Below are 12,427 nucleotides of genomic sequence, written 5' to 3' on the forward strand. Positions count from 1 at the left end.
AAAGTCCCATGCCTAGTGTATCATATAACTTGGGTCTTACATTAACGATCATCCATTTTCGGAACGCTTCCTATCTGTCATGTGCAATGAGCAAGCACCCTCCAGGTAGAACAAAGGAAAGGAGATTAATTAATGGCACAGGCTTTGGAGCTTTACGCTGATGAAGAGGTTCGGGAGATGCCTACCAAGGAGAGCTCCATGTGCTTTAGCTCATGGCACGATGCACAGGCTTCAGTGGGTTTTGCTTTGTTAATCTTAAAGAAAGGATTAGATTAATGGTGGTCCTGCCCTCATCGGATAGGGTTTGTCTTGTATCTTTCCTGTGAAAGAATGATTCCCCTCCTTTTGTGACGTCAACTATTAGATCGCACAATATCCGCTTTGAGATGTGCGCAGCTAGCTGGAAGAAAGCTATTGGACGACTTTGATATTTGTGTAAGATACAATCCAACAGTTGCTGTCGTGAAAGAAGATTGATCATTCTTTTGTGCAAGAGATACAACCCGGAACCCATTGGACAATGCTGCATTGGCTTTCTAGAAGACCTTGTTGGAGGCATCATGGGCTAATATAGCCCTTTTATTATCTCTATATTCTACTTTGAAGGATGGGGTGTCACACTTAAGCATGCTTAACTGCCTAACATTGACTTAATCCCTAAAAGATACCTTTCAGAAACCCCATGACCTTGACCTGTGAGTTAGGACCACTTTAAAGCAATGAACATGGAGGGGAAAAAGGAAAAAGAAAGAAGAGGAGTGGAGAATATAGCAGATGGGAAGTCATGGGTTGAATGCGACTGCTTTGCCATGAGGAAAACACTTGGACTGACAGAATAGACCTGAAAAATAATAGATGTTTTGTCGCAGCTAATAGTGATAATTGGTATCTAGAAGGTACTCATAATACCAAAAAGTCAAGCAAATACATGTTAGATAAATTGGAAACGTACCTCAAATGTTGATGTTTTTGTTTGCATTAGTGGAAGAAGCAATCAGGATTTCTAATGAGCTAACAAACAACATAATTAGTAGGAAGTCATATTATTGATTTCAGAGAAATATGCTAGCATACTATAGGCATATCTTTTTTTTTTTTTTTCTCTCTGTTTTCCTATTTCCACAACATCCCCCAAGCCTTACGCAAATGCTGGAATTCAAAGGCTGTGAATCCACTGTGGAATTGATGAATGGGCACCATCATTAATCAGGATCTCGTCAGTTTGGGACCATCCATGAATCTTACTGCAACATAACTACAAAAAATCCCACATGCTCCCAAGGGGGAGACTTCTGCAGAAAAAGAGGGCCCCGTTACCAAGCAAAGCACAGCAAATCTCACTCTCAAGCCCCTGTCCATGTTTGAACTTCTCCTTCCCTCTCTACTATCTGGTCCCTCCCCCACTCTCTTTTTAATGGCAATTAAGAAGCTCTAGCCAATGTGCACCAGAGCCATAGATGCTGCTGGCGGAGGTGATTTGGCTGCAGATTGTGCAGCACCAAAGTGCAGGTTTGTCGTGGTCCCACAACCATTATGTTGCATTACCATTCCTTCTAAGCATGACAATAATTTCCAAACCTTCATGCCCTGAGAAGCAATTGAAACAAATCGTCACAGTGCCTTATTAAAACATCCCAAGTCATCCCCAGACACCACCATGACTGCGAAATGAGACCATGACAAGCTCTACAGAGCTGCACCATTTAATCAAATTCAGTAGTTGTCCGGTGCTTGGGCGCCACCTCTGACAGGCTTCACGCAATGATCGGGCAGCCCGACTTAGCCTTTTGGTTTTGCCATATGATTATTATTAGCCTCTCAGCCACTTTGATTTCTTATACAAAATATAGAATGAATGGGGCCATGATGACTGAGAAGTGTCCATTTGACTAGTAGACTTTTATCCAAGAACCAAAATGCATTGGGTTGGTGGGTTGGTGGGAAGGGGAACAAGGAGGGATTGAAGAGAGTAAGGATGTTTTTATCATTTCCAAAGATCACAAATTGGCTTTTAGCGAGGGAATGAGGACATTGGGGGTTGGGGGTGGGCATGTATGCTATTTAGAAAAGTTTCTTTTTGGGGTTGAGGGGCTATGGGGAACTGAACCTAGATATTGGGGATTGGAGGGTAAGTTTGAAAGGCATCGAGACAAGTGAGGATGGAATCTTGGGAAGGAAAGGGGGACGCCCCCTTCTTGCTGTGACTTATTTTACGGCGAGAAATTATTGATTAGAACAGTTCTACCGTATACGTCTTTGGATCATCCAATAACAAATTAGCTGTGGATACAAGAGAAAAATAATAGAATAATTGCTGGGAAAATATTTAGTTTTAGCTTTGACTGCCTTATTCTTTACGCTCTGTCTGGGCGCTCCACATACAAATAACCAAATCCAACGCCCGGACACACTGCCCCAAGCCCCCAACACCTTTCTAAAACTTCTCCCTTTATTTCTTATATCCCCTCTCTCTTTATCTCTTCTTCTTTCCCCCCTTTCCCCCTCTCTTCTTTGTGGATGCTGGTAGGGGGAAGGCCTAAAGCCGGAATCACCTCCCGTCTGTCAAACTGGAGCTCTAAAGTTGTGATCTTTGGGGAGAAGGTATGCTTTTGTCCTCCCTTTATCTCACTTCTGTTTTGATTCCCCCCTCACCCCCTAGCAATCCTTTCATACTATTTTATGACTTTTTTGTTTCCCTGTTGGAGAGTTGGATCTGTGTTAGGCTTTGGATTTGCCTTCTAGATCTGTCTTGATGTTTTGGAGGTAGGTGTTGGAGATTTCAGGGGAATAACATTCCGTTGGGATCTGCATGACCCTTTCTATTTGGGTTTGCTGAAAGGTCCTTTCTTAGGTGTTCTTTTGGTTTTTTGTTGCCTTTCAGTGGAAAAGAATGCATTTTGATGTTGCTGGCATGATCCCTGGACGCCGAATCATAGTTTCACAATTTTCTAATCTTTTTCGTTGCTGGGTTTTTTGGGTTTTCCAGGAACAAAGCATTATATAAAGGTGTGGATATACTAATCCCGGCTGCATCTAGCTGTTTGTTGGAGAAGTTCTTTATTTTAAGTGCGTCATGGTCCACCTTCCTCTCTGTTGTGGAAAGATGGTATCTTGATATTGCTTTCATGTGATCTTACTTCATTTAAGCCCTTTTATTTAGTTGATTTAGGTAGATGCCTTGTGGTCTTCCTCTCAACTATTTTTGATCTGGGTACTGGTGCATTGTTGGACGTACCTTTGTTTCTTTTGTTCCCAATATCTTATATTACTAAGTGGGTACGAATTGTGTAGCACCTCTTGTTACATAAATACTTCATTCTTGTGGACGAGAGTGAAGTTATTGAGTGAATCCGTCTGCTCTGTATTTTGAATCTTAATGGATGGATCAACATGGTTTTTCCCTCTAGGAGTTAGGTTTGTTACCGGAATGAGAGTGGGCATGTTTGAACATGTAGCTTCTGCTTTCTTGATCTATTGGGAGATTTTTCAAGCCGCATTCTTCTTATGTTTGTTTTTTCCCTTTCTTTGCTACTTATATGTTGTTAATTATCATGGATAGGAAGGTTGCAAGGTCTGTCTTCTTTCTTGCACAATTCATAGTATTATGAACTTTATCTGATGGTGGAGCACCCCATACATAGATCTCTCAAAGATGGAGAACGAGCCATGTGATTCTTCAGCAGAATGCTGCATGCGTATCCTGAAATCATGGAGCGGTTCATGGGTTGGTTTAACCTGCTAAATGTCCAAATTCATCTTTTAGATCAATGGCTTCAAAAACTGTTCCTCAAACTTGCCCTGAACAACAGCTCAAAACACCTGCTAACCAGATAATAGAGCCAAATTCTTGTAAGCCTTCTCCTTTGCAGATTCCTAAGCCTAGCCAATTAGAGCCTAGCACACCCGAAAGAATGCCAAAATTTGTAAATCAGAGCATCCTAAAACAAACTGCAACAGAGGTATCCGACCAAAGACCAAATTACCCTCGAAAGGGGTCTGTTGATCCTTTACCAGATAAGGTTCCTCTGGAGACTGTTTTTTCTCCAGAATCTAAAGATATGCGTGCCTCCTCTGGTTGTCTGAAACAACCAGTACAACAAGAACATCCAGTGGGGTCGCCACAATTGAATGGGACCAAGAGCTTGGAAGGTAATGTAGATCAAGACAAGAAAATCTCAGAGCGGAGCAGTGCAAATGATAGCTTTGTTTCTGCTAAAGTCAGTGATGGGACCAGCAGTGTCACAAAGACCAGTGGAAGTGCTAAGATCAGTGACCGAGCTGACTTTGTGGAGAGTGGAAAGAGTAGTATGTGCGGGGCCAGTACTAGCAGTGATATCAGTGATGAGAGCTCATGTAGCAGCATGAGTGGTAGTGTCACAAAGCCACATAAAGCAAATGATTCAAGATGGGAAGCAATTCAAATGGTGCGGGCTAGAGATGGTGTTCTCGGTTTGAGCTATTTCAGACTACTAAAGAGGTTAGGCTGTGGTGATATTGGTAGTGTGTATCTATCAGAGTTAAGTGAAACAAAGACTTATTTTGCAATGAAGGTCATGGACAAGGCATCTCTAGCGAGTCGTAAGAAGCTGCTTAGGGCTCAGACTGAGAGGGAGATATTGCAATGTCTTGATCATCCATTTCTTCCAACATTATACACCCATTTTGAGACTGATAAATTCTCATGTCTGGTAATGGAGTTCTGCCCAGGAGGAGACTTGCACACCCTTCGACAAAGGCAGCCTGGGAAATATTTTCCAGAACAAGCTGTGAAGTATGTCCTACTACTTCTACTTTATAACAAAATCAAAATTCTGCTTTTTGAAAATTATTATGGGGTCTGATAAGTTCGCTGATTGTTTATGTTGAATACATATTTTCATATATATGTAGATATGTTTCTTGATATTTGCTTGTGCTAAAATAGATAGCACTGAAATCTTCATTTGTGTTGTGAGAAATGCTGCACAGAATTTGAATTGATTATTTTCGACATCTTGGTTTAACCATGAAAGCTTTCTTGTTTCTTTTACTTTTATCCATGTACACTTTGAGAATCATTTCATGTTTTTGGCTGCAAATGCATCTCCAGTGGTTCAGTTTGTAGCTAAACTGCTGGAGGTTTGGAGAAAGCATCATGAAGTTGGATAATCACTGAGTATTAAAACTGAAGAATAAGCTGTGACAGAGTGGACAAGCATTTTATAATCATCATGTAATCCTTCTATTGCACATGGCATCTCCTCCCTGCTTGGTATGTTTGATTATGACCAGTACATTTTGATAGTAGAGATGCTTTACTCACAATCAAGATGTTTTGCTCCCAATCTGTAGAGAGTTCGCATCAGTAGGACTTCAGAGAGTCAAAGAGCTGTTGATAAGTCTCATTAATTCGATGTCAAAGTAATGTTAAGCCATGTAATTGCCATCTGATCTTGTACATATCAAGTGTCAGAAATCACAGCCATGGTAAAATATGTAATCATCACCTACTATGACCATAATTAATTCTTTTTTATGTTCTCTTGGTGGGTTCAGAAAGAATTCATGGGTGAGAATGCATGCTATACAATTGGGTTATCAAACATAAGCTCTACAAGTCCTCCATAAAGTAAAAGTTATGTTGAAGTTACCTTTACAACATACTGAAGATTGACTGTGTTCCTGTTTGACTCAATGGCTGAAAATTTGTGCCTAAGAGATCAACAGAGTTCTCTTTATTGAACATTTGTCATCTTTCCCTTTATCAAGTTTCTTTCCATGCCTAAGGAAATTTTAGAGTTTTGCCTTCCGATAGGTTTTAAATGAAACCAATAAGGTAGATTGCCTTGCGGTTAATTGTCATTGCAAGCCATCTCTTGCTTAAAGTGTCCTTTAAAAGGAAAGGGAACCCAGCTGTAAAATCTGCTCAATCATTCTCAAATTATAAGCTTAACGGTTGACCCCATTTCAATGGTAAAGGTCCTAGATGACTATGCTGATGATTTTACTACTTTTAGAAGAAACTCTTGGATGAGCTGAGTTAGCATGTTTACTTGACACTTTCACTTTCTTATAATGTCCCCAGCAATATTACGCGGTGGTGCACTTTTGAATGGAGAGTCATGGATTACATAAAAAGAAATAGAGAGTGAAAAGAAAAGGCTTGTATATCACATGTCTTCACACTAGGAAAAAATTATATGAAACCAAAATTTTGATCCATCAACTTCACACTTCATCTTGTAGAGTTATTATACAATTGATTTTATGTCCCTGTACGGCATCTCCTCGAAGAAGCTAAGCTTATTAGTTGCAAGAACCTCCTTTTAAATGTTTCCTCTATCCGAACAGCTGCATTACCATCTTTCAGACCTTCTTCTTCACAACCTATTAAGGGTTAAGTCTTCAACCTATAACATTAAATGTTTTAACTCCTTTCATCCATGTCTTACTAGTTTCACCCATTTTCTTACAAATTTACTTCAAGTCCGAGATTCTCTACTCATCAATGCTTCCTTCACTCTTTGCTGCATATGACCATGCCATATTAAGTGGTTCTTCATTGTTTTATCTTATATTACAGCAGTTTTTATGACTTTATAGCTTTCCTAATAATTTGTTCTCTTAAATTCCTGACAAGGCCTTACCATTACATCTTCATTGAATGCTCATGTGCATCAGCAAAGGGGTTCAACTTTGGTTGGGATGAACTGTAAATGACCTTAAAAATAAAACTGGCTGTTTGCTGATGTCAATCTATTGATAACTATTACATCTAGCAATAACATTTTCCCCATTCACCTATAACTCTCTGATATGTTTCTAGTGTGCAAAAGTGCCCATTTTCTGCTACATCATCATTTTAATTAGTTCAAGCTCTTTTATTCTATAAATTGACATGTCCAACTGTTAATATTTTTCCATCCTGCATATATTTTACTGATGAATGTGGATGTTGGAACTTGTTCTATTTTCTTGTTGGTGCATGCTTAGATGTCCACTTCCATCACCTAACACAACAGACCTACATGCTGAGATGTGCTACATGTCTACATCAGATAGAGATGACCGACTGTCTACATCACTGCATTTTTACTTTCAAAATTTTGCTTGTAACCAAGTTTATGTATTTTAACCTAATTATGATAATTGATCTGAGAGATAAATATTTCTTCAAATATCTTAAGCTTGTTTATTTGACATAGAAATGTGCAGTGTTGAATGTAAATACCTTTAAAGTATTCAAAGTGCTCAAAGTTACCATCTTGGTTTGTTTTTCATCCAGTAGATCTTAAGTAGTTCTTTCAGCTATTGTGAAATTACAGAACAATGTTTGCATTTTGGTGAGAACTTTAAAGTCTAAATTAAATGTTCTGGTTTCAGCTACAACTGATATGAAAATTTTGGCATGTCAGACATGATAAGTATTCGGACCATATTAAATGTATATAAATTTAACTATTTATTCTTATCTTTTGTTTTCCTCCTTGTTTGTTGAAATATTGAATAATATTCCCCTATAAAGCTTAGATTTTATAAGTCTTGAGAAATTTTGGAAGTACTGGAACATGATTATATTGACATTAGTTTACCTGTGATAGTAAACTCTTATAGGTATTCAATTTGTCTTATGTTAGAATGTCACCAGAAAGCAATGTGATGCATTAAAATCTAAGGTATGAACGTGATCTTTTTTTTTTCCCCTCTTTTTTCTTTCTTTCTAATTTTGATTTGTTTAGCAAGAAAACCAACTAAATGCTACATCCAGAAGTTCCCAAACAACATAATGAATTTAATAAGATGTCTAATTCTTTTTCCCCGTGCTACTAATTGTTACTTTTGATTTATTTTTAATAATTTTCACCCAAAACCGTCAAAACTAGAACCAAAACCACCAAAATTGACCAAGCTACTGAAACTGAAACTCATTTTGTCCAAGCAAGACCAAAACCAAGGATACAAAGTTAAAGCCTTGATCCAAAATTATGGTGCCATGAGGATTGTTGGTTTATTCAATATGAAACTTATTATGTATGTGCATAAGTATTATCTGGGTATTCAGATATAACAAGCAATTATCTTCATCAGCAATTGTGTTAAACTCAAATGACATGAACCAAAATTTAAGGTGATTAAGAACTTCCAGATATCAGTTCGAGATGAGATAATTTACCAAAATAAAATTTTATTTCACCTGTTATGTTGTCAAACTCTTTTTGTTTCTTTTCAACTTTATAATATTAAATCTTTAGAGAAAACATTAAGTAGTTGCATGCACATTACTCATTATTACTTCTTAAACTGCAGATTCTATGTAGCAGAGGTCCTCCTTGCACTGGAATATTTACACATGCTTGGCATCATATACCGTGATCTCAAGCCGGAGAATGTCCTTGTTCGGGAAGATGGCCACATCATGCTCTCCGACTTTGACCTCTCCCTGCGATGTACAGTAAGCCCCACCCTGATCAAGTCCTCCAATGCAGACTCTGAATCCTTCCGAAGAAACAACCCAGTCTACTGTGCCCAGCCTGCTTGCATTGAGCCATCCTGCATACAGCCTTCGTGCACGGCCCCCACAACGTGCTTTGGGCCCCGCCTTTTCTCCAAGTCCAAGGAGCGGAAACCAAAACCTGAGATTGGAAACCAGGTCAGCCCATTGCCCGAGCTCATGGCAGAGCCCACCGATGCTCGGTCCATGTCATTTGTTGGCACACACGAGTACTTGGCCCCAGAAATCATCAAAGGTGAGGGCCATGGGAGTGCTGTGGACTGGTGGACATTTGGCATCTTCTTGTATGAGCTTTTGTTTGGTAAAACTCCATTTAAAGGGTCAGGTAACAGGGCCACGCTCTTCAATGTTGTTGGGCAACCGTTGCGGTTCCCAGAGTCTCCAATTGTGAGCTTCTCTGTGAGAGACCTGATAAGGGGATTGCTTGTCAAAGAGCCACAGCATAGGCTTGCATACAAGCGTGGGGCTACCGAGATCAAACAGCACCCATTCTTTGAGGGTGTGAATTGGGCCTTGATACGGTGTGCCACCCCTCCGGAGATCCCAAAGCTAGTCGAGCCTGAACGGGCCCCACGGCCGCCAGCATCAACAAGTGAAAAGGTTGCCCCTGCCACTAATGAGCAAGGGTCTGATAACTATCTAGAATTTGATTTCTTTTAAGCATTTTTTCCTGAGCTGGAGAGATTGGCTGTACCAAGTGAGGGTGTAGAGTTTTCTCATATCTCAGATGGCAGGTGATTTCAACTATAGATTGTTAGATTTGTGTCATGCTGTTTCTGCCGTTTCCAAGCGACAATCCAAGTTCCAAATCTGTATGCCTCAACGAATGATGAAATATATATACCTTAACGAATGCTGATATATATATTTCTTTTTTACATTGCTGAAAGATCTTACTCTCTTCATTGATCTTAGAAAGCTTCCAATGTTAAACATCTCTTTTTCTATCCTGTCATTAGTTTATTTGAATTTGGGGGTGTTCTGGGTCATATAGTCATTATATTCCTGTTGGTTCTTAAGCTCGGTATGGAATATCTAGTATATGGTGTAATTTAGAGTGTTGAGACCAATGCGGATTATTTTGGAAGCACTTGCAATTGCATCTGAAGCAGGTAAAACTTCCCGTAGCCTTTGTTCATAATATATCTATATTCATGTATGTTTAAATAATTCTTGCAGACCAAGCTATTTAGGTCATCCTTCACAACAAATTCCTTCTTTATTTAGGTGATAACAAGCTGATGTTATAAATTAATCTGCAACACCATTTGGAACATTTTTCCATATGCATGAGCATTGCCTTGATTTATCTCTCTTCATAATGTTATGATATTTCACTGGCCATTTTGCAGGTCTTGAGAGGATCAATTTCGACTCCAAATAGCTACCTGGGGATGTTGACTCTTCTAATGTTATTGGTGGCGTGAACAATTCTGCTTTCCTTTTCTTTTGGCTTTCTGCACAAGAGGCTGCATGGTACAAGAAAACGTAAGAAACAGTGCAAACAATCACTAATGCTTTGCAACTCCCTAGAGATTTCCACCTTCACATACCACTTTTGCCAGATGAAATGAATATTGGATTGATCCCTTCACTCAAATACAAATTAGTTTATGCATTAATGAGTTATTTGAGATGACATATTGTGGTAAAGTCATAAATTTAAAATATCTAGCCACTTTCTGAAGGTGATTTTGGAGGATATTTTCTTAGATATATATTCCTTCCAGAGGAGCAACCTATTTGAAAAGGAAAGGGTGGATTTATTTATTTATTTTTGGTGGAAATTAAAGGTCTGCCATCTATATACTTGATCCAATCACCTCTATCCCTTGTACAGCATCATTTTTGCAATGCATGCGGCCAACGTAAAAGGGAGCTTTTCTGTATTTGTTGGGGAGCTGTAATCTTGTTTAGCGATGAAAGCTGTGAGGCAAGACAAAAGAAAGCAAGTACAAGACCCTGCTAATTCAAAGGAAGTGTCAAAAGTATGGCCTATGAGAGTAACGGAGACAGACGAATAGAGGGCCCTTGGGAATTCTGGTTATATATGAATTATAAGGTGTACATTTTAACAAGAATAAGATTTTCCTGAGAGGATGTAAGGAACTATATCTTCATTTTCTTATCGCTTTCTAACTATGTATTCAGCCATTGTAAATTTTTTCATCTACCGTGTATTTTTTTTTGTTTTTTTCACACACAGAAGGTCTAATCACTCCCATTAAATGAATGAAAGAATGAAACTAGTAAGGAAAATATGGGAACTGAATACTGAAAGAAGTATGTAACAAAAAAAAATACTGAAAGAAGTAACAGAAGAATCATAAAAAGAGAGAAAATCCAAAGGCAAATCAAGAACAATGGGAGGAGAGTCCAAGGCAAATTAATGCCGAACCATTCTTTATATATGTATGTATGTATGTATGTATGTATGTGTATGTATGTATGTATGTATGTTAAAGAAGTGTCAAGCAGGGCTTCCAAACCTGGCTTAGTAAAGAAGTGTCAAGCCTGCTTTGGCACATGTAATTTGTGAATCATGAGTGTAGGGTACATGGATTTTCCTGGAAAGCAATTACAAAGTCCTGAACCCTTGCTTCTGTGATCATCTCTGGTTTTGCCATTAGCAGTAGCAGAAGATGGCTAGTTTGATGTTGTCGGAAAAGGAGGTTGAACTTCTTTCCCATCACACATGATCTTGACTTCGTAGCAATCAGGTCCAATTTTTGTATTTGTTCTGCTCTGATGCTTCTCCTTCAGCTTCTGAGTACATCAAGATTGGTGGTTTCCTACTTTGGTAAATTAATCCAATTTTCAGAAGATGAACTGCTACGGATTTAAAATTTATTATATAGTAGGGGACTGGTAATAGTATCATCTTAAATCTTAAGACCTGGAAGATTGAATTTCCAATGGCCACCGGGCATCTCAACAATTTTCCAGAATCCAGCCACAAGGCTGCCATTTTTATGATGTTATATTGTTATTACGTCATAGGCCGTGGACAAAATGACAACATTATTCGTGCTATGAACGAACCTAAATGAACTCCAGTGTGTTAATCTAGACCATACCTAATTCATTACTTCCTACTTTCATTATAAGGTGGTTTAGATGTGTAGAGAAAATGCACTAAAATGCTAAAGCAACTTGCACTTGTATGTCCAATGAGAGGAAGATATCTATCAAGCCAACTTGGAAGCAGACCATGATTTCCTGAGAGACTTTCTTTAACCATATTCTCGGAGTGACACTCATATACATCTCTCCTAGAAGTAGAAGGTATATTTTCGATCCAAGGATTAGACCTTGGACTATTCTCCGAAGACATGGTTACAATTGATGATGAATTAGGCCTTAGCTAGGGTAAGTTTTGGTTACCAAAAGGATCATTTCCATTTAGAATCCAATACGACTTTTAAAATAAAATACTTACTCAGTAATTTGAGTTGGTTAGGTCTTCTATGTTATTGAATGCTTCTAGTTTGGTGTTCCCAGAACAATGTGGCTTTGGGCACTCTACATCCTTGTTATCAAAGGACTGTTCATATAGCTGCTCTACATTAAATGAGCTTATGATTGTTTAGCACATACTTCAAAACTCAACAATGTAGCATACTTATACTTTATACATTTTTTCTTATTATGACAAAGTTATCTTTCAAAAATTATTAATTATTATCAACATGACCCAATTATGGTGTCCAATTAATCCTTCACTTGATTGAGTTAATTTTAGTGTTGGATCTCATGATAAAGATGCTAACACATTGAGGATAGGACTCAAGCAATCAAAGAAGAGAATAGTGGCTGACTAAAGATAAAGAGGAGTGTGAGGGGATGGATGGAGGTGAGACAGAAAGGAGAGAAATCTACTACGAATCCTTATCATCAAAATGGCAGGTATTCCTAGGAGACAAATCTAACCTCTCC

The 12,427-nt window shown here is 38.6% G+C and overlaps 1 protein-coding gene across 5 annotated transcripts; it reads left to right on the forward strand.

The window, feature by feature from the left end:
• The first annotated feature begins 2,392 nt into the window (after positions 1–2,392).
• Positions 2,393–9,380, forward strand: LOC105049955 (serine/threonine-protein kinase D6PKL1). 5 transcript variants are annotated; one of them, XM_019852529.3, is made up of 4 exons: positions 2,393–2,601; positions 2,987–3,106; positions 3,560–4,771; positions 8,287–9,380. In XM_019852529.3, exons 3-4 carry the CDS (start codon positions 3,768–3,770, stop codon positions 9,149–9,151), a joined length of 1,869 nt encoding a protein of 622 aa, XP_019708088.1. In that variant the 5' UTR covers positions 2,393–2,601; positions 2,987–3,106; positions 3,560–3,767; the 3' UTR covers positions 9,152–9,380. The 5 variants fall into 5 exon arrangements, with proteins under 5 accessions (XP_019708088.1, XP_073117876.1, XP_010928069.1 ...); XM_073261775.1 differs by having other exon boundaries at positions 3,642–4,771; XM_010929767.4 differs by lacking the exon at positions 2,987–3,106 and having other exon boundaries at positions 2,400–2,601.
• The last annotated feature ends 3,047 nt before the right edge of the window (positions 9,381–12,427 follow it).

The sequence above is a fragment of the Elaeis guineensis genome, chromosome 8 (assembly GCF_000442705.2).
Source record: "Elaeis guineensis isolate ETL-2024a chromosome 8, EG11, whole genome shotgun sequence".
In the NCBI taxonomy this organism is placed as follows: domain Eukaryota; kingdom Viridiplantae; phylum Streptophyta; class Magnoliopsida; order Arecales; family Arecaceae; genus Elaeis; species Elaeis guineensis.